This window comes from Ascaphus truei, chromosome 5, assembly GCF_040206685.1.
Source record: "Ascaphus truei isolate aAscTru1 chromosome 5, aAscTru1.hap1, whole genome shotgun sequence".
Classification (NCBI taxonomy): domain Eukaryota; kingdom Metazoa; phylum Chordata; class Amphibia; order Anura; family Ascaphidae; genus Ascaphus; species Ascaphus truei.
In genome coordinates, this window is record NC_134487.1 from 285,902,725 (window position 1) to 285,929,612 (window position 26,888).

The 26,888-nt window shown below is 46.3% G+C and overlaps 1 protein-coding gene across 2 annotated transcripts in view; it reads left to right on the forward strand.

Annotated features, from left to right (window-relative positions):
• Positions 1-25,192, forward strand: part of LRP6 (LDL receptor related protein 6) — an 87,604-nt gene extending 62,412 nt beyond the window's left edge. Inside the window, exons 12-23 of one of the 2 annotated variants that reach the window (XM_075602470.1) lie at positions 2,646-2,972; positions 4,826-5,025; positions 6,776-6,987; positions 7,606-7,796; positions 8,499-8,708; positions 10,787-10,912; positions 13,604-13,840; positions 14,884-14,994; positions 15,875-16,105; positions 17,187-17,323; positions 18,161-18,258; positions 19,825-25,192. In XM_075602470.1, coding sequence (XP_075458585.1) covers positions 2,646-2,972; positions 4,826-5,025; positions 6,776-6,987; positions 7,606-7,796; positions 8,499-8,708; positions 10,787-10,912; positions 13,604-13,840; positions 14,884-14,994; positions 15,875-16,105; positions 17,187-17,323; positions 18,161-18,258; positions 19,825-20,116 — 2,372 coding nt within the window. In that variant the 3' untranslated portion in view covers positions 20,117-25,192. The remainder of the gene's footprint in view (positions 1-2,645; positions 2,973-4,825; positions 5,026-6,775; positions 6,988-7,605; positions 7,797-8,498; positions 8,709-10,786; positions 10,913-13,603; positions 13,841-14,883; positions 14,995-15,874; positions 16,106-17,186; positions 17,324-18,160; positions 18,259-19,824) is intronic. The other variant, XM_075602471.1, reaches the window with a different exon arrangement.
• Positions 25,193-26,888: the final 1,696 nt, after the last annotated feature.

Consider the following 26,888-nt stretch of genomic DNA (forward strand, 5'->3'; position numbering starts at 1 on the left):
TGCTTTCCAGGCTTGGTGGGCTCTGCGTTGGGACCCCTGCTTTCCAGGCTAGGTGGGCTCTGCGGTGGGGACCCCTGCTTTCCAGGCTAGGTGGGCTCTGCGTTGGGACCCCGGCTTTCCAGGCTAGGTGGGCTCTGCGTTGAGGACCCCGGCTTTCCAGGCTAGGTGGGCTCTGCGTTGGGGACCCCTGCTTTCCAGGCTAGGTGGGCTCTGTGGTGGGGGACCCCTGCTTTCCAGGCTAGGTGGGCTCTGCGTTGGGACCCCGGCTTTCCAGGCTAGGTGGGCTCTGCGTTGAGGACCCCGGCTTTCCAGGCTAGGTGGGCTCTGCGTTGGGGACCCCTGCTTTCCAGGCTAGGTGGGCTCTGCGTTGGGACCCCGGCTTTCCAGGCTAGGTGGGCTCTGCGTTGGGGACCCCGGCTTTCCAGGCTAGGTGGGCTCTGCGTTGGGGACCCCTGCTTTCCAGGCTAGGTGGACTCTGCTTTGGGGACCCCTGCTTTCCAGGCTAGGTGGGCTCTGCGTTGGGGACCCCTGCTTTCCAGGCTAGGTGGGCTCTGCGTTGGGGACCCCTGCTTTCCAGGCTAGGTGGGCTCTGCGTTGGGGACCCCGGCTTTCCAGGCTAGGTGGGCTCTGCGTTGGGGACCCCTGCTTTCCAGGCTTGGTGGGCTCTGCGTTGGGGACCCCTGCTTTCCAGGCTAGGTGGGCTCTGCGTTGGGGACCCCGGCTTTCCAGGCTATGTGGGCTCTGCGTTGGGGACCCCTGCTTTCCAGGCTAGGTGGGCTCTGCGTTGGGACCCCGGCTTTCCAGGCTTGGTGGGCTCTGCGTTGGGACCCCTGCTTTCCAGGCTAGGTGGGCTCTGCGGTGGGGACCCCTGCTTTCCAGGCTAGGTGGGCTCTGCGTTGGGACCCCGGCTTTCCAGGCTAGGTGGGCTCTGCGTTGAGGACCCCGGCTTTCCAGGCTAGGTGGGCTCTGCGTTGGGGACCCCTACTTTCCAGGCTAGGTTGGCTCTGTGGTGGGGATCCCTGCTTTCCAGGCTAGGTGGGCTCTGCGTTGGGACCCCGGCTTTCCAGGCTAGGTGGGCTCTGCGTTGAGGACCCCGGCTTTCCAGGCTAGGTGGGCTCTGCGTTGGGGACCCCGGCTTTCCAGGCTAGGTGGGCTCTGCGTTGGGACCCCGGCTTTCCAGGCTAGGTGGGCTCTGCGTTGGGACCCCGGCTTTCCAGGCTAGGTGGGCTCTGCGTTGGGGACCCCGGCTTTCCAGGCTAGGTGGGCTCTGCGTTGGGGACCCCTGCTTTCCAGGCTAGGTGAACTCTGCGTTGGGGACCCCTGCTTTCCAGGCTAGGTGGGCTCTGCGTTGGGGACCCCTGCTTTCCAGGCTAGGTGGGCTCTGCGTTGGGGACCCCTGCTTTCCAGGCTAGGTGGGCTCTGCGTTGGGGACCCCTGCTTTCCAGGCTAGGTGGGCTCTGCGTTGGGGACCCCTGCTTTCCAGGCTAGGTGGGCTCTGCGTGGGGGACCCGGCTTTCCAGGCTAGGTGGGCTCTGCGTGGGGGACCCTGCTTTCCAGGCTAGGTGGGCTCTGCGTTGGGGACCCCGGCTTTCCAGGCTAGGTTTCTATTGCAACCTTTTACAAAGTCACATCTCCTCCCTCTTCTGAAACAGGCTCTGGCACACCCCTTTTTGACCCCTTTAGCAATTGTAACCGACTGCCTGGTCACATGATTTTCCCCACAGAACTTTGCATCTTTGGTCCTCTTCTGCTGCACTGACAGCCATTTAGTGAACACCCGAGCCGAATCTTCGCCGATCGAACACAGGAGAACTGATTGATCGGCAACTTAGCGAATTACTTAGGATTGTGTGGATTGTATTGATGCACATATTAAAGAGGGGAAAAAAACTAATAATTTGGACTGCTTTAAAAAAATTTTTTTTAAGTGTGCGCTTATGTATGTATAGATAGCGCAAAAAGGAGACACTACACATTACAGAAAACAAGTTTTATTGAATTTCGACGTTGACAGACAAAACATCAAACTTCAATACAATTTGATTTTGTCTTCCTTTTGTGCTCTGATACTCAACTGTATCTATGCCGTCTGCACCCTAAGTTGACCAACGTGACGATTTTCTTGCGCCTGTGTACGCGTGTGACTTATTTACATCCTGTTATCTTTAGGGCTTACAAGATGAGAGAAAAGGTTATAAAGTTGTAGTGAAAAACAATTATGTATTTATTTTAAATATACCTTTTAAAGCAGAAATTCCCCCGCCCTCTTCCCTCCCCCCGCCCTCTTCCCTCCCCCCGTGACTGCTGCTTTGAGTTACGGCCTCTGTACAAACCGTCGCCAAATAAATTTCAATACTGCCACTATTCATTCAGTTGTCAAAGTATCAACGCAACCTATAAATAGATCTTTATTACCAATACAGTATTTCATTTCTTCCTCTGTCCTCCTCGCACAGCAAAAACCACAGCGGCCTGAGGTTTATGATCCCCAGGAGTAGTATAGTGTATCATTTAGTATTGCATGAGCACCACTGGTGATAATCATAAGTGACACGTCCCGTGTTGATGGATCTTGCTACATTATGTTTGACTGTTCTGCTTACTTCAATGGCAGAAGTTAGTGTTCCTCTTGTGCTACCCAACAGGCTTGGACCGGGAAGTCCTAGCAGATGACCTGCCCCACCCCTTTGGTTTGACTCAGTACCAGGACTATATATACTGGACGGACTGGAGCCGTCGAAGCATTGAGCGAGCCAACAAGACCAACGGGCAAAATCGCACCATCATCCAGGGCCACCTGGACTATGTGATGGACATCCTGGTTTTCCACTCTTCCAGGCAGGCTGGGTGGAATGAATGTGCCTCCAGCAACGGTCACTGCACTCACCTCTGCTTGGCAGTACCGGTCAGCAACTACATCTGTGGGTGTCCTGCGCACTATTCCCTGAATGCTGATAACAAGACATGCAGTGGTAAGTTAAAGAACGTATGTGTCTTAAATAGCAATAGTAAAAGGGAATTATAGCATGGCTAATGTGTGTATTAATGAAACTTTTACAGAGGATTGACGACCATGTTTCTCCGAGTCCTTACTTTCCTGCTCCTAGTGGTCCATTCTCAGAACCGTAACTGGGAGATTTGATCATATGCGCTCTTGGTCTTTAGACAATAAGACGTGTAAATTTAAATTTACTCAGTATCTAGAATAAATCGGAAGGAAAAAGTTTGCGTGCAGTAAATGTCGTCCTATGCTTCAACCAATATGAGCGAGAGAAGGCAGCTGGGAGTCTGTTTAATACAAACTAAAGGAACATCCTGTTGCATAAATGTAATAAATGTGTGTTTATTAGCATAGCTACAAGTTGCTATTGCGTATAATCCCCCCGCCCCTTTTTTCTTTAAATGTGTTGTCCTGCACTTCGTTTGTACGTGGTCACTGGTGTGGTCACTGGTGAGTTTTATGAAGATGGGTTGTTTATCCCAGGACCTAGCATTGTGTAATAGATCTGCCTATTATTCCCATCACTAATTTGAAAAGTGAGGACCGAATGATTTGTCGTGTAGTCTGGAACATGCATGGTTTGTCTTAGCTGTTGGGAAGGAGGATGCAGGCACACAGTCTTGGTCTTGTTCTTCATCAAAATGTTGATGATGGTTAAGACCGTGTGCCTGCATCCTCCTTCCTGACTACTCACCTTGGGACCCTTGGATCTCCCTGAAGCAAGTGCTAAGTACCCCACCTCTATACCAGTTGAATGAGTGCGTGTACTACCCTTCTTTTGTCTTTGCTTTTGTCTTAGCTTAGCTGTTGCTCAGACCTGTTACATTCCCTGAATTGGCAATCCTATAATAATGTCCAGAGATGCACAGCTCCCAAAAACTAGCAGTCTTCTGTGCCGGCTCTGTTAAATGCAGGCTTTGTTCAGACCGGAAGCCCATCTTCGCCGGAAGCCTTACAAGGCTGCAGAAATATTCTAGTGTTATGAATTGCAAGGGAGGAATTACTTTATGGGCAGTTTATAATTCAATAATAACCAGAGTCCTGTTGCACTCTGACAATTGATAAAAAAAAATGTTCTTTTCTAAATAAATATATATATGTTCTTTTAAGAGTGAGAACATGACGCACAGCGTTTTCATCCGCTGCAAAAACATACAAGTGCAGTTTATACTTTTCACCTCTGTTCCACTTCGCAGTTAAAGCAGCCGTCTGCACAACTCGAGCATTTTTTTTTGTTTGTTTCAAAATTTTTATTAGGGTCAAGGATAGACAATTGTCACATAAAACACTGAAACCTACAGGAGCCCCTCTATACATACAGTTAACTTAAACATTCCAAATGTACATAAGACATTGAGTATCCAACCAAAGCTCCCCCTCCCCCTTTTGATAGGGGGAACAGATCATGGTCTTGTACTCCCCCTCCCCCTTTTGATAGGGGGAACAGATCAAGGTCTTGTACTTTGAAGGTGCATATTTGATCTACCTATAATCTCCCCCCCTACATTTAACCAGTAAGAAAGTGGGGAGATGAAGGGGAACAACTCAAGCATTTTTTGTTGGTTCTCCCCCCCCCCCCCCCGTCCCCCCATTTTAAATTGCTGGATTCTCCATTGAATCTACTAAAATAGAATCTTAGTATTGTCATTAAAACTGCAGAAATTGGCCAAAAAACAGTAACATTCAAGAAAACAAAATGAAAAACCTGGTTAACACGTGTGATGCAACAAAACTGCATTGTTACGTACTTTTTTGCTTTAATTAATGGATTATTAATATTCATTCTCGTACCCTGACCCTTTTTTTCGTGTGCGCGCTTCTCAGCTCCCAGCAGCTTCCTGCTGTTCAGCCAGAAGAACGCCATAAGCCGTATGGTGATAGATGAGCAGCAGAGCCCGGACATCATCCTGCCCATCCACAGCCTGCGCAACGTCCGCGCTATAGACTACGACCCGCTCGAAAAGCAGCTGTACTGGATCGACTCGCGGCAGAACATACGCCGGGCCCAGGAGGATGGCAGTCAGGTGAGGCCATAACGGGGCTGTGATGTGAGGGAGATGAGACTGCAGAGAGCCGTACGTATCCGGGAGCCTGCTTGGTGACTGCTCCTTTAACCTCTTTAGTGTTGAACGTTTCTGCAATGAATTAAAAAAACACATTAAGTAATTTTGAGGGGGAAATTGCCTTTCTGTTTTCATGCCAATTAATTTTTATCCTCCCCGGCCAAGTGTTAAACTTAATGTCAACAGTATTTTTTGGGCTTATGAGGAAGTGTGTAGATGTACAGTGTGCCACTGACCAGTGCATAATGCTGGTGGCCCCCACTTATGAAAAGGTTTTGGAGGCAACTCGTATGTGGAAGAGCCTGCAAATGCCGTGTGGTCAACAGCAGAGGTGCTCTACTCCAGTCCTCAAGCCTCCCCAACAGGTCAGGTTTTCAGGATATCCCTGCTTCCGCACAGGTGGCTCAATCAGACCCTGCTTCAGCACAGGTGGCTTAGTCTTGGGGGTGGGGGGGTCCTTTTTGATGTCCACCAAACATGAAGTGTTCTAACCATTTCATTGTAAAGCATTGTTGTGAGCCCTACTAGCCGTTTAAAAAAGGGTCCTGGAAATTCTGATTGTGTTATGATAGTGGTCATGTGCCCCGAATTATGTGCTGGTCCTCTTCACTGGGCTCTTGCAGCACGGGATTGTGGGAGCTGTAGTTGTCTTCTGATAGAAGACTATGCTACTAAAGATAGCTGGCCCACAGACACTGTTGGAGGGGACTCTGTGTGTTGGAGGTTTGTGTACTTTTGGAGAGGTTGTGTTTATCCCCTTCACTGTTAGAGGGGGCTTACAGTTCATTGCTGTCTCTTGGGCAGATAAAAGGTTTAAGGAGCAATCCTGCATAGCGGGCAACAAAAAGTGTATTTTTAAACGAAGCCATGTAATCTGCTTCCATAGAGTGCATGACCCCGGAAGTAAATGTTTCACTTAGTTGCTTTAGGTGTAAAAATGATGATGAAGTTTCTATTTACTATTGAACCACTTTGTTCAAATATTTACCTGCTAATTGGTTTTCCCTTTTAATCTCTAAACAAATTATGCTCCAATCATTAGCCAAACAAAGCACGAAGTTACATACTTTGGCAAATTCTTAGTATGAAGTGTTATTGTTCATTAAAACACTCGCATGATTGGGTTAAAAAAAAAAAAACGTTTGATCACTATAAAAACATTAAAAGATTAAAGAGAACTTGTTTAATTTGTATAAATGGTGCTAATGATCTACATTTAATAGATGACCAAGATTTTAGACCAGGGGTGGGCAACTCCAGTCCTAATGGCCACCAGGTCAGGTTATCAGGATATCCCTGCTTCAGCACAGGTGGTGCAGTGATTGTTACTGAGCCACTGATTGAGCCAAAAACATAGGTTGTAAGCTCTACGGGGCAGGAACTGTGTCTGCAAAATGTCTCTGTAAAGCGCTACATAAAACTAGCAGCGCTATACACGAACAAATCTATTATTATTATTTTTGCTGAGACCGGGATATCCTGAAAACCTGACCGGTTGTTGGGCCTTGAGGACTGGAGTTGGCCAGCCCTGTTTTAGACTGACCTTTTTATGCTTCTGGTCATTGTCACCATAAATATAGTGTGCGGTCGGCCATGTAGAAGGTTGGGAAACAATGGAAGTAATGGTGGTTGCGCAGGGCTTGCATTATGCCGTCTCCCAATCCCAACGCATCTCCCCCGCCCCTCTCTCTGATTTCCCCCCCCCCCCCAGAGCATGACCGTGGTGGCAAGCGCCATTCCTAACCAGAACATGGACATGCAGCCGTATGACATGAGCATCGACATCTACAGCCGCTACATCTACTGGACGTGCGAGGCCACCAATGTCATCAACGTTACACGGCTGGACGGGAGGGCCGTTGGGGTGGTACTGAAGAGTCCGCAGGACCGACCCAGAGCAATCCTGGTGAATCCGGAGAGAGGGTACGTTGCGATGGGGGCCTGTTGGTTTGAGTTTCTGAAACAGTTTAAAAAGCAGCTGGTGAAGGTTTGGGGTGTTTGTACCATGCGTATCGCAAGCCGGCCATCTTTACTATATTGTATAATAACTGACACACTAGCTGCAGTGCTACTAGGTGTGATCAGTACATATAGATGTATGGCAAGAGGTCTTTCAACCCCTTCCAAAGTATGTTGCATGTTAAGAAACAAATACATTATTACCAATTTACATTCTTAAAAATGATGCAGCAAATATGCATATTCTTCTTTTGCTTTAAGCTGGGCGTCCGACTGAGAAGCTATTTTCCCCAAACTTCATCAATGCCAGCAGACTTGGCCCATGTTCATGCCAGCAGGAAACGTGTCCGCTAGCCAATAAGTAAAGGTGGTTAATGTTACTAGCAGGAAGCTGTTTGGCTCCCATCTTGGCTGAGCAAATGCCTTTCCTCCCTCCTGTAAGCCGAGGTCTTTCTGCGTAGGAAAAAGCACCAAATGTGACAAAAAAAAAATGCTTTCCCTTCACCCTCCTTCCTTGACCTCCCGTTCCACTCGGCACAAATGGCACAACCATGTATTAAAGGGAACACCTTGCCTTTTCAGGTACATGTACTTCACTAATGTGCAGGAACGTTCGGCCAAAATAGAGCGCGCTGCTCTGGACGGGACAGAGCGAGAGGTGCTCTTCTCCACTGGCCTGAGCAAACCCATCGCCCTCGCTCTGGACAACAAGATGGGAAAGCTGTTCTGGGCCGACTCAGACCTGCGGCGAATCGAGAGCAGTGACCTGTCTGGTAAGGTGTAAACACCTCATTGGTGTCATCTTGCCATTTTTTACACCCAATGCCGGCAGTGTCACATGTCGATGGAAGACGTGACTTGCACCAAGTGCTCCTCCCCAGTGCACATGCTCACATTTCTTACTGGGGCTCTGGTCTTGAGCTACTTACTTGGTATAAGGGAGGTAGACACTCAACGTACTGGGAACCGGGAGTCTTGCTTTGTTACTTGGATCAAGTCATTCATCCCAATGAGGTCAATATTGTACCTGGGCAAACTGGGTTCACACTGTAAATAAATACAATAACAAAGTGGCCACAACACACTGGCCCTTCTAAGTCTTATGCACGTCAGAAACGCTAACTCCTTCCCTTTCTGTATTGGTGCGTGGAAGGAGGTTAAATAAGGGAAACTGGAACCTCTAAAGTATTTTTGGTCACGGCTCTTGTAAGAGCGCATTGTTACAGAATTTCTGAAACGGACATGGCAAAAGTGAAGCCAAAAGGGCACTACTCTACTCCAAGTCAAATGTTTAGGCATGTTTGTTCTGTGGCAGTGGGTGGAGTGGGTGGGTGGGTGTGTTAGGGAGTGTGCTGCTGCCTTGTTAAAAAAAAATGACCCAATGCCAGGGTACGTGAAATACAGAGTTCGTCTACTTTATTTAATCTCTGCCGAGTTGCTTTTCAGCTCGCAAGTAATTCACCTTTCGCCCTCAGGTGCCAACCGCGTCGTGCTGGAAGATTCCAACGTCCTGCAGCCAGTCGGACTCACGGTCTTCGGGAATCACCTGTACTGGATCGACAGGCAGCAGCAGATGATTGAACGCATCGAGAAGACTGGCCGGGACGGACGCACAAAGATCCAGGCCCGTATCCCTCTTTTGACCGACATCCACGCAGTGACCGAGTTGAATTTGCAGGAGTACAGTGAGTAGCATCACTGCCAGCCCTTTCTCTAACTCCAGATTTATTTACTTTGTCCTAATTTACTACTGGCAACAGCAGCTCTCGAGTTGCAGCTGGATGAGCCTGTAACCTGTTTAGGGAAGTCGGTTACACAGTAATATTGCTTTTTTGTGAAGATTCTAAATTGGTTTAAAATGAGGTTCAAATGGATTTGCCCATCTAAACAGGTTTGTGTTGTATGGCAGGATGAATTTAACTTTGTTTTACACTTGTATCAATAATAAGTATGTGTGTGTATCTATCTAAATATCATCACGTTTTAAGTTATGGTGGGTGAAAAAGGCAACAAGAAACCTCCACCGTATTGCATATAGCAAATAAAAAGATCACTTGTGAGCACATTCACATGTCTTAGGCAGGTCTGCAACCCTGCCTTTCACCATTATACCCAGCATACAGTGCATCCACTACAGCAAGGGATTCTGGGAAATGGCATGCAAATAAGCACACAATGTGTCACCTTTTGCCAGAAAAACCATTGTTGCATGGAGCCCATATAGCTAATGCTCGCTTTAACACAGCTTTAAAGCACAGCATGGGAATCAGATGCAATGCCAGAGAAACCATTCACAGACATGTTTCAACCTTAATGGGTAGCATTTGCAAGCCAGCAGTACAGCCAACTTCACACTGATGATACCCATTAAGGTTGAAACATGTCTGCGAATGGTTTCTCTGGCTTTTTTTTAACTGTATTAACAAAATAAATCATTTGAAGGGACTTAGGGATGAGGGTTACATAAATAAAAATGCAAAAGAAAATGTATACATTAAGATTTCAGTCTCCAGTGAAGATAAAACAGGACATTACATCCAGTTAGTATGGTTATAAACGGGTATTACTCAAAAAATGATCTAGCACAAACGTATGAACATTAAGAATATTCAAATATTTATACCAAGGGTGGTCAACTCCAGTCGTCAAGAGCTATCAACAGGTCAGGTTTTGCTTGACTGAACAGCTATCCCAAATGGAGACTGACCTGAGCGATAACTGGATGAATACTGTAATTAAATTTCTGAGTCTTTCACTTTGTGAGACATTATAAATTGTCAATATGTTGAACTGGAAACTCCAATGATTTAGTGTATTGCTGTGGGTGTTACCATGCAATAATGTGGCTTAATTGGAATGCAACATTTCACAAAAATAGGGACTGCCCGGCCCAGTAATCGCTGTAAGTATAGATTTTTTCGTCTTATTGCCAATTGAAAGCAAATTACCTCTACCGTTTATCTATTTATTGTACAACAATGTTACGATTCCACGTCTGACTTTGACGGCCATTCATTTGTTTACACGTGTCCGAGTTCTTTTAATCAACCTCAATTTAATGTATTGCAGTTTAATGTGCGTTATTGACCTGATCTGTCATCCTGTACGTATTGGCAATGTTTAGTTGTCTAATAGGTTTTAGCTATATTTCTTCTCTAAGAACGGAAAGAGTGGACCTTTTTAAACCAATATTTTCTTTTGATTTGTGACTGTATACAAGTAGTGGTCATCCATAACTGCGCTCGTGTGTGCGTGTGTGTGTGTGTCTATCTTTATTATACAGCAGTAACCTTTTACATTGGGTTCATATTAGTGGGCAAGTAGTTGAGACTATTAAGAGGTAAAAAGTATCACTTAATTATGCACAACCCCAGGTGACCAGTTATTTTTAAAAGACAGCTCTGGTGCAAAAAACATTGTATAAAACGTTCTAAAATGAGGTCTGTAGGGTTTTGCTATAATTTCTTTTAACCCTTTCAACATATGTTAACCCTCCTGGGTCAAAATACTGTGAATACAAATATAGGATATGTATCTGTGATTGATCTACATTCAGCATAGGTTGAACTTGATGGGCATATCATTTTTTTGTTTTCTTCCCCCTCAACTTCATCTACTATGTAACCTGGCATGGAAAGGGTTATTAGGTTTTTAATTTTTTGCATTTGGGCACTGCGCAAACAGAAATGCTGAGAACTCTAGTGGGACAGACAAACACATTTATGCCGTTTATAAACATCTCGCTACCTTTCTCCCGTTTCAGAGGGGCACCCATGTGCTCAGGACAATGGAGGCTGCACCCACATCTGTATAGTGAAGGGAGATGGTACCACTCGCTGCTCCTGTCCCATGCACCTGGTCCTTCTGCAAGATGAACTGTCCTGTGGGGGTGAGTGGCTGCCTTCCAACAGACTCTTATTTATATAAAGAAGGATGTACATACAGGGCTCGGTGAGTAATGGCGCTGACTCGGGAAATGAACTAGGCTCCCCTGCTTCAAGCTCTGTGCCGGCTCCTTGTGACCTTGGGCAAGTCCCTTTTATCTCCCTGTGCCTCAGGAACCAGCAACACAGATTGTGAACACACCTGGGCAGGGACTGTGTATGTAACAATCCTATGTGCTGCGTCCCGCGCTATACTGTAATTGTGACGCGCTTTGCGTCGTATTGGGTTCAACGTGCTATATGAAATAAAGTTGTTATATCTTGCAATGTCAAACAAGGGGATTAAATGTTGTTGAATCCTTCATTTAAAGTTAATTTATTTGACCCTACTGTATTTTATATTCTGTGTGGGAAAACAAAATATCTGGGATAGCCTTGAGATGCAGCGTCTGCCTACATGTGGCTTCTTAATGACATGTACTATTTTAGGCATTCAAGCAGCCAACTGGTGGGGGATGCCCTGGGCGCACGCCCCTGTGGGGGATGCCCTGGGCGCACGCCCCTGTGGGGGATGCCCTGGGCGCACGCCCCTGTGGGGGATGCCCTGGGCGCACGCCCCTGTGGGGGATGCCCTGGGCGCACGCCCCTGTGGGGGATGCACTGGGCGCACGCCCCTGTGGGGGATGCCCTGGGCGCACGCCCCTGTGGGGGATGCCCTGGGCGCACGCCCCTGTGGGGGATGCCCTGGGCGCACGCCCCTGTGGGGGATGCCCTGGGCGCACGCCCCTGTGGGGGATGCCCTGGGCGCACGCCCCTGTGGGGGATGCCCTGGGCGCACGCCCCTGTGGGGGATGCCCTGGGCGCACGCCCCTGTGGGGGATGCCCTGGGCGCACGCCCCTGTGGGGGATGCCCTGGGCGCACGCCCCTGTGGGGGATGCCCTGGGCGCACGCCCCTGTGGGGGATGCCCTGGGCGCACGCCCCTGTGGCGGATGCCCTGGGCGCACGCCCCTGTGGCGGATGCCCTGGGCGCACGCCCCTGTGGGGGATGCCCTGGCCGCAGACCCTCTATTCTGCATGAGAGGAGTAAAATAAACTACGGCCGTATCAGACATTATCCATTTATGTGAGATAACGGTTAAATAATGCATGCGTTATCTTTACTATTGTTTTCAAATACGAGCCAGCACAAACGCAACGCATTTAGTTAACGTCAGCGCCAACATCAGCTACATCTGTATTTTTCCTGATTTGTAGGCGGTAGCGAAGGCAGTAAGGTTTGAGCACGTGAAGAGGTCCTAATAAGAGAAGTAGCCATTTTATATCCTGTGATTGGGGTTCTGCTTTGTGAAGCTTTGAAACACGTTGAGACAACCGATAAAATGGTATATAGAAGGTGTTCTATGGTGAAGTGCTTTCACTTTATTGCAACTTCAATATATGCTGCTACGTGAAGCTTTAATGTTTAGTTTTCCTGCTATAAGAAGGCTGCAGAGTCGCCCATTGGACACGGATACATTGCTATTATTTTGGCTCAAGGAGATCTCTTTGATTAAATGAAACACCCAGGAGGTCGCACTGTCAGTCTCGCGTCGATTTTTGTTACGTGTGGCACGGGGGATGGGGGGGAGTGCGAGGGAGCCGGCAAGGCCATCTCTCACCCCCGTAGTCTCATTGTGTCCGTGTGCTGAACACACACATCTTGTTTTGATTTTGATCTGCTCTCCGTTGTTCTATTATACAGCCCTGTTCTGGAATCCGTATAAAACCTCTCCTGTCTCGTGCTCGCCTAACATCACTCACCCCATGAAACCCTGATCCCTCCTCATCCTCCTCATTACTTCCACCCGTGAATGATCCTCTGCCTGGGGCTTTTATTCTAGGAGACCAGCTGTTTGCTGTGCTCCTCCCGCTCTCGTGGGGTCTTGTAGGTTACTAGAGGTCAGAACACAGATTGAAAACAGTTGGAGGCTGTGGTAGAAGCAGAAAATACACTCCATGTGCGCACGTTTTCTATTCCGCATGCAGCAGAGTTGAATATTCTGAGAGGAGCTGTCCCTCTGTACCCGAGCTTCCATGTTGGTGTTTATCTGGGTTGTTGCCTGGCAGTGAAAGGTTTATGGTCACATGTGACTCTTGCCCTCCCCTCTTTACAGCTCTGCGCATTAACTGCTAATTAAGCACATTGATTGAACCCCAAAGGTTGGCTGCATGTGTGCCTCAGAAATCTGATCTGGCATTGAAGAAAAGAAAAAAAGTCCATATGCTGGGCAGACTGTATTTATTTTTTGCTGCTTCTTCCAAACCAGTCCTTGCTGACAATAAACCTCACCTAGTCTTTAGGGCTCTTTATGTAGCTCCAACCTTGTGGACGCAGCTTTAGGAGACAATCATTTGAATGTGGAATTATAAGGGAACATCTTTCCTATTCTTTGTTGGTCTTCACTTTTAGATGTACTCGTTGTTATCCAATGTTGTTGTCCTCCCTCCCACATTCTTCTGCGCCGCCAAATTTTGGCGCAATACAAATGAATATACTTGTTATTGTACTGAACCTAGAAGTAAGCGTTGGGCGTGCGGGGTACCTACTTAGAGTGGCAAGTGCCGTGGCTCCTTATTAAATATTTGTTACTTCACTGATCCAGTGGTTGTGGGACAGCCCCAGATTAATCCGAATTCTTTCTTGGTTCTCCGCAGAGCCCCCCACCTGCTCCCCCCAGCACTTCACGTGTTTCACAGGCGAGGTAGACTGCATCCCGCTGGACTGGCGATGCGATGGCTTTCCGGAGTGCGACGACCAGAGCGACGAACAGAACTGCCCGGTGTGCTCTGATACGCAATACCGGTGCGCCAGCGGGCAGTGCATCAACGCATCCCTGCGCTGCAACGGGGAGACCAGCTGCCAGGACAAATCGGATGAGAAGAACTGCGATGGTACGAGTCTTCACCATACTACACCAGTGGGTTTCTACCTTGACTTGTGGAACCCACTAAAAGATGTAACCATGTATTATCACTTTGTGACACACCAATCCATTTATCCTAATTTGTTAACGGGTTTTTGCTGAGATAGAACATACGTTCTAAATAAACCAGCAACGCTATTATATGCAACTTTAAAAAAAAAATCCTCATTTAATGATGAATATTGTACAAATGGGGCAAAATAATAATATTGGGTGTGTTTGAAGAAAGGCTGGTGTCGTATCTCCTCTCCGAACCCCTGGTGTCCGACTGCAAAGGTTAAAATTACTGATCTACGTCACTGTAACCATTGCTAAAGCAGAGCGAGGTCTGCAGCACTCCCAGCCTCCGCAAAGTCCGATGAGGGGGAGAGAAACGGGCTCTGAATCTCCTCTAAGCGTGTTAAACATGGCCCCAGTGCAAGCTAAAGGAGGTACATTCCTGAGGGCGGGAGATGGTTTGTTTTGAATACACAAATGTAAGGTAGGGTGTTTGACCTTTAGTCAGGAGTCACTCATTGAATGTAGGAACCAGTTGCTGTAACTCGAACAAGTCTTTGAAAAAGGGAACCTTACTGCAGCCCCTATGATAAACCTGTAGTGAGAGCTTTAGTCTCTGCTGTTTGCTCGTCCAGTGCAAAGAATACAAATGCTCTGCAGATATTTGTTGCCTATGTTTCATTTTCTGTAAGGAGGAGAGGTTGGCGTAGGCGGAGTTTACGATTATTTATGCATAAGGCTGAAATTAATTCCACACGGCAGTACAATGGGGAAGAGAAAATACAAATATTAAATTAACACATGGGTGCAGGGAGCTCCTTGCTCTAAAGTGCTCCCAACCTAAGAGCTGTTCAGCGTTCTATTAATCATTAATGTGCAGAGCCCTGCGTATGGCTTATTGCACCCTGTAGAGTCAATGCGTAACTCTTACCGGAGATGTTACACCTATGAAAAATAAACGAGGTGTGTGTGTGTGTGTGTGTGTTTATATGTATATATAATTTTTCTCCCCAGTTCTCTGCTCTGCGGACCAGTTCCCCTGCGGCAGCGGTCAGTGCATTGGGAAACACAGGCGCTGTGACCACAACCCGGACTGCAGTGACAGTTCGGATGAGCAGGGATGCTGTAAGTGGTACATAAAACATGCAGCTTAATGCTATCATGGCCAGAGACTCGGTCATAAAGCAAATATGTGACCAGGTCCCCCAAATATGACTATTTTATTCCATATGCTGAGAAGCATTCAGCTCCATTTAACATGGGACACCATAGCTGGGAAGCGAAGAAAAATGATTGACTCAGGAAACCAACGTACTCTTACTAATAATCCTGTTTGATTTTAATAAAGGAACCATTTCTTTACAAAAGACATCTGCACAATAGTTGGATTTGCAGAAAATAGAGGTAGTGGGGAAGGAGGGGCTTCAACCCTTTTTCCATTTATTTTATTAATAATAATGTTTTGGAGCTCTTATTTCACTCGTTGACTCACTTGGGCTGCAGAACCATTTTTTCCTATTGGGTAAATGACCGCAACTTTATTTCATATAGCGCCTTTCTCCCAATGCGACTCAGTGCTGCGCAAATTACAGTATAGTGCGCCGTACCCGGCACATAGGCTTGTTAGACGAGCTTACAATCTATGATTTTGGTGCCTGAGGCACAGGGAGATGAAGTGACTTGCTCAAGGTCACAAAGATCTGACACTGGGCATTGAACCAGGTTCCCCTGCTTAAAACTCTGTGTCATTGTTTTAGAGAGTCCGTGTCTTGACTCGCTGAGCCGCTCCTCCCTGGCGGGTGTAAATAAACAATTTTAAATGCATCTTTTAGTAAAGCCGACTTGGTGGCTATAGCATCTCCCAATTGGGACACTCGGTAATCATTATTGTAAATGACTTTTTAGGTGTGAGGGCCCAGTATTTATACACAGCGAGGATCATGGGTTGCACCCCGAATACATGATGCGAATACTAAATGTGCTGTTTTGTTTTTCTATGCCCCAGATCCCACAGAGGAGCCCCCGCCACCGTCAACCAACACGATCGGTTCCATCATTGGTGTCATCCTCACGGTGTTTGTGGTGGGGGGGATGTACTTTATCTGCCAGCGGGTGCTGTGCCCCCGCATGAAGGGGGATGGGGAGACCATGGCCAATGACTACGTGGTTCACGGACCTGCCTCCGTCCCCCTGGGATATGTCCCTCATCCGAGCTCGCTGTCTGGGTCCCTGCCAGGTGAGTCCGTAGGAAGGTGGTGGTTTGGTTTAGGAGCAGACTGTAAGTCTCCCCTGTCAGTGTCCCACCCTGTGCTGTGAGTGCAACAATCATTGCATGTTTTGTACAGTACCAATGCAGCGCTTTTCTAGCAAAACGGTATGGACTGTTTAAAAAAACAGAAATACAGAACAGTGATATTAACACCAAACCCAACATGGCCAAAATGTATTGCTGCCCGAAGAACTTGCCATCCAAGCAGTTTTTCTGCCTCACCACAAAGTTCTGCTGAGCGTGTGTTCATCCCATTCGTGTAAGCTGAAAATGAAGCAGACAGGACCAATATCCCAGATCTTCTTCCTGCAGAGGGTGACCTGTACATCAGATGCTGGGTCCCTCTTGTAGATTTCCACTTTAATGCCATGTGAAAGAGGACAGTAGTCAAGGTGGTTGCAATTTTCCCTGGCATTGGAGAAGATGAACCGCAATGAACCATAGGGAAGAGAGAAGCTGGAGTGCACACAGCAGTTCCGCTTCCTAGCTAAGTGGCCAGTATGTTCTCCGTTGGGGCCCTGTGGGATCAGCAGGGTTTGTCCCTTTGTTGTGGGTCTCCTTCCCCCGCAGCCTTTATTCAGATGATGTAGGTAGTATCTAATTCCTCAGTTCAATGGCCAGAGCTTCTCTTCCCTCCTAGTTCTCCATTGTGCTTAACCCAGTGTCACGTTACATCATGGGGGCACAGGGCATTGTGCAAAACATCACAGAAAATCACTCACCTCTCCTCGGGCCTTTCATTTACAGTCTTGTACAGGTACCCAGCGGGTCATTACTTTTAACCATTTCACTGCTTGCGAGCCCTATTCATTCCTTTTGTGGAAAGGTAGATTTGCTGCCAGTACAAGCATGCAAGCAAAGTAGACGCTAAACTGCACCACGTAGTTACAAGCTCACATCATGGAGTCAGCAGTACAAAAAGTGAAACACAAAAGCTTGTCAATATCACTTGCAGGATCTGCATCTTTTAACCCGGTTGTTATTCGTTTTGATCCACCAAGAAAGGAATCGTCCTTATCTGACCTGAGCACCACTTTGTCTTCCCCAGGGATGTCCCGTGGGAAATCGGTCATTAGCTCGCTGAGCATCATGGCTGGAAGCAGCGGGCCACCATACGACCGTGCCCATGTGACCGGAGCTTCATCCAGCAGCTCCTCCAGTACCAAAGGAACGTATTTCCCCCCGGTGAGTACCCGTGTTGAGTCTGCACACTGCTTCCGCATATCACTTATTGGCTCATTATCCAGGAGCACAACTGTCCAAAGTGTTTTCCGGTTCTACGGATATCCCTTTTTTTTTTTTTTTTTTGTATTCTTTCTACAATTGTTTATATTTATTTATTTTTAAATGGCAGTGGGCACTTGCAGATTTCCACCCAGTCCGTACAATTGTTCCCTTCTATGTCCACGTCCTAAAGCTGAAGTAGAGGAATTCAGAACTTGCCCGTTCTTCTCGTTCAATTGTGTTTATTAATAGATCGTCGCTGGGATCCGAAGTTGAGGCCTACAACTTTGGACTGAAACGTCAATCTATTAATAAACCCCATTGGAAGTAAAAGGCAGTGTGAGTGCTGAATTCCTCTACTTGAGCTGTACCTGAAGCTGTTTCCGTTTTTGTTGGCACCCATGGCAGTACACCGTTCTTTTCGCGTTGGCTTCTTTTCATTCTCCACATAAGGGGCGACCAATTCCAGAGCTACCAACAGGTCAGGTTTTCAGGATATCCCTACTTCAGCACAGGTGGCTCAAGTCGAAAGACTGAGCCACCTGTGCTGAAACAGAAATACCCTGAAAACCTGACCTGTTGGTAGCTCGCGAGGACAGGAGTTGGCTACCCCTGCTCCACATCATAAAAATGGCGCACGTGTTTGCTGGGTGGCCGGATGGGAAGTGGGTGCTGCTAACGCGCCAAATAGAATTGCGTACACTTTGTCATACTATGTTGGCTTTCGGTGTTGCATGCATCACTAGACATGACCAGGTGTTTCTGGGTTACAATTTATCCTTTTCTTTTACCTTGTAGATTTTGAACCCACCCCCATCCCCAGCCACAGAACGCTCCCATTACACCATGGAGTTTGGGTACTCGTCAAACAGTCCTTCAACGCACAGATCCTACAGGTAACCAACGCAACATGGGTTTTAAGCTTTTAAACTCCCGTCTCAAGCCGTGCGTTTGGTGTCCCTGTAAAGTATGTTTGTTTGCTATTATTAAACTGCTTGCCTTTCCCTTTCTATCTTTGTCCCATGCACCATTGCCAAATCCATCAGAAGTTTCCCCGTACTGAGTAGAGCATGGTTCTAGTAGGCATCTCATCCCTGGAGAACTATAGATTCATAGTCGGTTGATGCCTGTTACGAGATTAACAAGAGTTCTTCATAAAAGCAATATTGTACAGAGCTTTCAAAGGATCGTAGTACATTTTGAAGTGACTTTCAACATCGGTAAAAGAAAACTGACCCACCCTTAGAAGGATCCAGTTACTGTTCAAGTAACTTTCTTACAGATATACACACACAAACCCCTGCAAGCTCAGAATCCAAACCCACCACACACACAGATTTGTGTAAAAATATGTATAATGGGTTGGGGTCCTGAGTTTGCAGGGGTTGCGCGTGTTTGTACATTTCAGTTGGTAAACCATTGTTTGGAGGTTTGTGACCCTTCCTCCCTGGTGTTAAGCTCGCTCATCTCATTTTTTAAATAGCAGCAGGTCTTGTTATGCAGCTGTGAATGACCAGTCTAAGACATTATTCCCTCCATTTGAGCGGTTAAGAGAGCGTTTGTAGGTAGTGTTAGGACCTGTAAAAAGGGTAGGCCATGACCAAATAATTTGACTGAATGACCTTTGCTTAAGAGAAGAGACAGTTAAGTATTTAACTGTATAATGTGTCATATTGGATATAGCATTGGGGCTTTGTGTCTCTTACAAATGTAGCACGACTTACTGTCCCCACCACCACGAACCAATACTCCGAAATCCGTGGTCCTGAAAACTGTAACTTTTGCCGTCAGGGAGGATTAAATATAGATTGTAAGCTCTACAGGGCAGGGACTGTTGTCTGCAAAATGTCTCTGTAAAGCGCTATGTAAAACTAGCAGCGCTATACAAGAACATGCTATTATTTGCATCCGAGGCCGGCTGCAGGGAATCCTTCTGCAGAATACATATTTGTTTAAAAGAACAATGTTTACACTCTTACGCCCCTGTTCCACAGAGCTAGCATGGCACACCGTAGCACCGCGGCGGCACGCGTAGCATGGCACACCGTAGCACCGCGGCGGCACGCGTAGCATGGCGCACCGTAGCGGCACGCGTAGCATGGCGCACCGTAGCACCGCGGCGGCACGCGTAGCATGGCGCACCGTAGCGGCACGCGTAGCATGGCGCACCGTAGCACCGCGGCGGCACGCGTAGCATGGCACACCGTAGCACCGCGGCGGCACGCGTAGCATGGCACACCGTAGCACCGCGGCGGCACGCGTAGCATGGCGCACCGTAGCGGCACGCGTAGCATGGCGCACCGTAGCACCGCGGCGGCACGCGTAGCATGGCACACCGTAGCACCGCGGCGGCACGCGTAGCATGTACCACCGCGGCGGCACACGTAGCATGGCACACCGTAGCACCGCGGCAGCACGCATTCTGTATATAGCGCTCCTGTTGACTTTCTTCTCTCCCTCAGCTACAGGCTGTACAGTTACCGACACTTCGCTCCTCCCACTACCCCCTGCAGCACAGACGTATGTGACAGCGACTACACCCCCAGCCACCGCTTCACCGCAGCAGCAGCCAAGGGCTACACCAGCGATCTCAACTACGATTCGGAGCCCGTCCCACCACCTCCCACCCCACGCAGCCAGTACCTGTCCGCAGAGGAGAACTATGAGAGCTGTCCCCCCTCCCCTTACACAGAACGAAGCTATTCTCACCACCTCTACCCTCCGCCACCCTCTCCCTGCACAGACTCCTCCTGAGACCTACGCCTGTAAATACCAGACCACCTCATGCGGAGGGGAAGGGTCTCTAGGATTCGCCGACTTCCACCCCAACCCTCGTGTACAGTTTTCAGAAGGCCCCACCCCGAAGGAAGTTCGGAGTATATCAGCCCATGGACATATTTGTACAGCGACAAAAAAAAAAAAAAAAAAAGATATTTATATATTTTCTTATCACTCCCATTCTGACCCCAACTACGTGTGCCATAAAAATACCGTATCCCCCCCAGCTCACACAGACAGGAAATCCGAGCTTCTGTATAAAAGGATTCCAGGAACACACAAACGGTCATTTGTACAAATATATATATATCTATTTTTGCAAACGGAACACACACAATGCCTTAAATCTGATTCAGATAGAGCGAAGAGGTCTTAATACCAAAAATCCAAATGAGCACAGACTGAGGCACAGCGAGCGGGCGGTTTTTAGGACACGCTCGGACATTTAACCCCATTCGGTGCTGGAGCCTCTTGGAACTCGGGTCACTACACAGGTGGCGTATAATTGGGTAATCCCAGCTGTTTGACAGCGGTTTTCTATTCGCAGCTTCCTTTCCCCCTTCTCCCATGTGCCACCGGTTTCCTGTTTTTGCTAGCGAATGAACCGTCATCTGTGGGCTATCCTGTGCAGGTCTGCTGTTGGAGGGGGATGGGGTGCTGGGGAAACCCCCAATTTGGGTGCAGGGATTTTCTCTCGTGGCTGCCCATGTGTGCGCGTTTGTGCCTCTTCGGTCTCCTCCACACGATCCTTCTGTGTTGTAGGTGCCCGTGGTAGTGAAGGGGTTAAATCCGCATGCGGACGCACCTTAGAGTTTGATTTTATTTTCCGGATCTGTGTGGGGGTTTTTTTTTTTTTTAAATTCCCTCTTCTAACAGGGTCTCTGCATTGCAGTCTTCTCCCAGTGAATGGGTTATGTGATCGGTTCATTATTAATCTACATAGGTAAATAATTGTTGAACCCAGGGGTGGCCAACTCCAGTGCTCAAAGGCCACCTACAGGTCAGATTTTCACGGTATCCCTGCTTCAGCACAGATGGCTCAGTCTTTGGATAGCCTGAGAACCTGGCCTATTTGTTGCTCTTGGGGGGACTTGGCCACGCCTAGTTTAACCCCTCTGCGAGATGGGATACTCGACAATATGTCCCAGGCCCGCCCTGTCAGAAAAAGGGGTAACATTTCGAGTCTCCTACCAAGATGAATGCTGAAAAACCACTTTGTTTTAAATTGTAACTTCTATTTGCGTTTGTCTTAATTCATTTTTCTTTTTTCCAACTTAATGGCAGCCCGAATATCACGAAAACCCAGCTTTTATCTACATTACATTAACTAACAGACAATCATGTGCTTTCCAACGGCTACAGCCAGCTCCAGTTTAAATGCCTCTTCGAACCACTACAGATCACATTGTAAAACGCCACTAACTTGTTTCTGAGGGGGTCTGAGGACTGGTGGTACATGAGGTGCTCCTGCCGTCACTTTGCATCAGATCGCCAAAGTAGCGTGCGTCAATATATATATATACATGTATATTTTTTAACTCTTCTGTTGCCTGAGATCCCAGCTGTTGCTGACACCTCTGGCAGCCAGCAGGTTAATCATGTTCTTTCATTTTAAGAAGCTGCAAATGTTTTCACTTTATATATTTTTTTATATATATATATATATATATATATATATATATATATATATATACTGCATATGATGTAGATACCGTTTTTGTATTTATAAACACTAAATGTAACATTTTTACTATACTTTTTGTTGATGAAACCATATATCCTTGCAGTATGTTGAGCGAAAAATGGGGTTTTAATGACCATCGCGTTTTGCGGGTTTCCAGCGGCCTGGGAGAGTTTAAAGATTTGTTTTTTTCCGGTATGTGCCACGTGCAGCGCCAGAACAAGATAATTTTGTGGGCCCTTCAGCCAGGTTAGAGCAACATGGAATCTGGTGATGTTTTAATTCCAGTCTGATGATGTCACTTGGGATTCAGAAGCCAAGAATTGGCAAGGCTTCAGAGCAGGGGATTCTGGGAGTGGAAATGGCAGGCACAGGCCCAGATTTACAAAGTGTTCTAAGATTTAGCACTTGCCCATTCATTTGAATCAAAATGAAGGCGTGCTGAAGCTTTCCACACCTTAATACAGAAGTGGCCAACGCCAGTCCTCAAGGGCCACCACCAGGTCAGGAATTAAGGATATCCCTGCTTTAGCACACGGGGCTCAATCAGTTGCTCAGTTGAAAACTACGCCACCTGTGCTGAAGCACGGATATCCTTAAAATCCTGACCTGGTGGTGGCCCTTGAGGACTGGAGTTTCACAACTCTGCCTTAGTACATCTAGGCCCCCGAGCCCTCACTGGCATATTGGCAAATTCTCAAGACTAAAACGGTGTAGATATCAGCCGAGTTTGAGGTATTTGGAAGTCAAATGTGTTAATTGGACTCTTGTTTTAAATGGAGGTTGATTTTGGATCGGATTGCACGGTTATGCACTTGATGGCTAGAGCTGCATTAAGTGCAAGGCGGCATGTTGCCGGCACCTGTGGTAGTGAAAGGATTAAGAAATTAATTGAAAAATCTACTTTTAGGTGTAATATGGGTCGCCGATCAATCGACCATGTTGGTTTTTGGAGAAGTCATGTCGTAGGTTGCATTACCCTTTAATGACGGGCTCTTCAACTTGCGGCCAAATCTGGCCCTTGAATGGTTTGGGTCTGGCCCCCGGACCATCTGTTCCTACAAATTTCAAGACGGTTGCTCAAGCAGTTAAATGTAAATATATGAACCAAATGTTGAACATTTTAGTAACATTTTCACAGTATTATTCTTTTTGAAACGAGGTTATTAATTTAGAAGGTTGTCTCCTTTCTCCACCCCCTCTCTCCTCCTCCCCCCAGAATAAAATGGTGGCACAGAAGAATATTGTTTTATATATATAAAATATATATATATATATATTCTAATATTGTTCTGTGCCCTTATATTTTTTGTCGTCTGTGGCCTCTTTGGGTATACAGTTGAAGAGTCCCGCTTTAATAGATCGGAGAGCGTTCTGCGTGTGATACCAACTCCAGCGCTTTCCAACCCGCACAGGTCTCTGCATTTTCTCGCTGTGACACATTGCTCCGACGTTACTAGTGTCTGCCTCCCGAAATCACAAATGACTTTACAAGCCTGATCTTCACCACTAAACTCCATCGGTACGGATGGAGGCGCACTGCTAAAAAAGACTATTGAGGTCATGTGTGATGCAGGGAGCGGGGCTTTCCCCAGACCTGGGAAGCAGCGGTGACTGCATTGCAGTCTAGTGGAGAAGGGGATGCCCTTCACATGGTTGCAGGCCTGAAAAAAATGTAATTAAAAAATGCCAGTTTTTACTATTTGCTAATTATGACCTGCCAGCTCCCCACCCTTTCACTGCCAGACGGGTCTGCAACACATTTGAATGCATTGCTTTGGCTTTTCAAGCACCTCTGGCGGTGATGGAGTGTTTTAAAGGTGCGCAGGACCAGTGAGCTGATGGCAGCTGTAGGAGTAATGGTGTTTAGTAAAAGTATTTAACTTCTGGGAGTGTGAGGCATGGAGGTATCCAACCCATATATAATGTAATCAGACGACTCCTCGTTAAAGAACCCATTAAGATAAGTTATGCTGAGATACTTGTCTCCTATATTTTTCAATGTGTGAGTATATATTTGTTATATTTAACCCATTAAACCCATCAATGCCATTAACACATCTTGGTGGGACTGGACCTTTAGCGTCTGAAGGATGATCAGAACACTGCCCGTTTGTGATTTAATCAGTTGGTGCAATTGGACGGTAAAGATCACATCTATTAGTACACTGGAGGCTGCTCCAGTGGGGAAGATATTCACTATATGAGCTCAGTCTGGTGTATTTGAAGTGTTCTCGCTCTTTAAATTAAAGGTGCAGTCCCACTTTGAAGGCTTTCACTTCTCTGGCAGAAAAGTAGCTTCTTCCCCCAACACTTTTGACAGCAGTCTCCCCGAAGATACATAATCATGGCTGTGTTCAAAAGACATAGGAATCCTGGCTTCAATATTTGTTCAAGATGGGAAAGTAGTGGAGGATTTGGGAATGTGAGGATGAGAGAGGGGGCCGTGACAGTAATTGATTTAAATATATTTGGAAACGCACACCGCCGCCTCCTACTTTCTCCCAGACTGAATCAACATTCCTGCTTGGTATAACTGGCCTTGTTCCTCTGCTCAATGCTTGGGAGTTGCCATATTTCCATCCATGAGAAGAGATGTTTGAAAGAACCAGTTCATGTACCTCCCCCCCTCCCCCCTCACATATATGTATATGTCATGTTAAAATGGTCATGAAGCGAAAGATGACTGCTCATTTGCATGCCATTTCCCAGAATCCCAGGCTGCAGTGGAAGCATTGTATGCTAAGAGATACAGTAATGGGGAAAAGCAGATCTGTGTGAGATGTGTGTGCGCCAAGTGATATTTTTTATTTGGTACTTCCAAAAAATATATATATATCTATATATCAATATATATGTCCATATATTTATATCTATCTATAGATATATCCAAGATTTATAAATAATACCGCTTTAATTGATTAACCTCTGAATTCCCAATCTCTGCATACAAAGTGGAAAGGTTTACTGGAGATCACATTAAAAAGGTGTGTTTTTAATGTTGAGCAGGGGGAAAGGCACTGACTGTAGAGCCTGAAAGTGAAGGAACTCCTTTTTGTTTAGCTTAGAGCTGTAACTGCTCCCGTGTCATGCTGTCCCTCCTGCCGCTGGTACGACACATCTGCACAAGGATGTATTATTATTATTATGCGAATGGCCAACATTTGGTCAGCTCAGAGCCACTCCACCACTTTTCTGTTCTTTGTTTTTTTTTTTTTTTGTAAAATAAGTGCTTTCATTTGTAAGCTGTGTATAATAAATAAAAAAAAAAAATCAAGAATGACCTTGTACAAAAAATGTTTCATTATTACTATAAGCTGCGTTGTAACAAAGTAAATTGATTTTTATAATAAAACAAAAGTGGAAAACTTTATCGGCATGTTGCTATGGTTTTGTGTTTGTGTGTGTTTGTGTGTGTGTGTGTGTGTCTCTACCTGTCTGTGTTATTCTCTCATTGTTCTTTTTATTGATTTTCCAACATTGCTGGTAAACATGACAGATTTCAACACATCTTTACAATTTCCCATGCTTAAATTATACTTTTAAAAAAAAATTGAAAGTAAAAAGGTATAAATCAGATGGTCAAGCTTAGCTCAAAAATATACACTTTTGAAATGAAATCATTAACTAGCAGAATGTAGAAAACATAACGTTAGTCTGACCCGTATTAGACGTTGAGTTCGGATATACTGCTCGATTTTGATAACCCTTTCACCTGTTTCTTTTCTCCCTCTGTTTACCTTATCTATGACCTTGAGGAATTTGCCTCGAGACTGAAGGATGTGTGCGGGAAAGACTGATGCATTTGGTCTTTTTCACTCTGGTAGGGAGTCAATAAAGGGTTCCCATTTAGTACAAAAATTCTCAGTTTTTTAAATTTTTTTATTATTGGTCTATGTTTCCATTTTATCCAAGGTCATTAGCTGAGTGAGATGTTTTAACCGTTTCCAAGTTTGGAGGGTCATACTTCACCCATTGTACCATTATACTTTATTGCTGAAATTATACTCCTGGCAGCTAGACTTGGTTAATACCATTAACTTATTTCCACCACTCCATGTTCCCAAATAAAACTGATAGAAGTAACTTCACAGTTACCACTTTTGTCATGTCACGTATATACAGTTGGGTCCTGAAATAATTGGGCACTGACACAATTTTCATCATTTTGACTCTACACCACAATGGATTTTAAATGAAACACAGAGATACAATAGAAGTGCAGACTTTCGGTTTTAATTCAAGGGGTTGAACAAAAATATCGTATGAAACATTTAGGAATTGCAGCCATTTTCATACACCGTCCCCTTATTTCAGGGGCTCAAATGTAATTGGACAAATTAACACCATCATAAATAAAATGTTCATTTTTAATACTTTGTCGAGAATCCTTTGCAGGCAATGACTGCTTGACGTCTGGAACGCATGGACATCACCAAACGCTGGGTTTCCTCTTTTGTGATGCTTTGCCAGGCCTTTACTGTAGCGGTCTTCAGTTGTTCGACACTAGCCAGTGCCATTGTAAGCCATGCATGCCCATGCCATCACACTGCATCCACCGTGTTTTACAGATGATGTAAATGTGGTATGCTTCGGATAATGAGCCGTTCCAAGCCTTCTCCATACTTTTTTCTTCCCATCATTCTGGTACAGGTTGATCTTGGTTTCATCTGTCCAAAGAATGCTGTTCCAGAACTGGGCTGGCTTTTTTAGGCAAAGTCTAATCTGGCCTTTCTATTCTTGAGGCTTATGGATGGTTGGCACCTTGTGGTGAACCCTCTGTATTTGCTCTCGTAAAGTCTTCTCTTTATGGTAGATTTGGATAATGATATGCCTACCTCCTGGAGAGTGTTCTTCACTTAGCTGGATGTTGTGAAGGGGTTTTTCTTTACCATGGAAAGGATCCTACGATCATCCACCACTGTTGTCTTCCGTGGACGTCCAGGCCTTTTTGTGTTGCAGAGCTCACCAGTGCGCTCTTTTTTTTTTCTCAGAATGTACCAAACTGTTGTTTTGACCACTCCTAATGTTCCTGCTATCTCTCTGATGGATTTTTTTTTTTTTGCA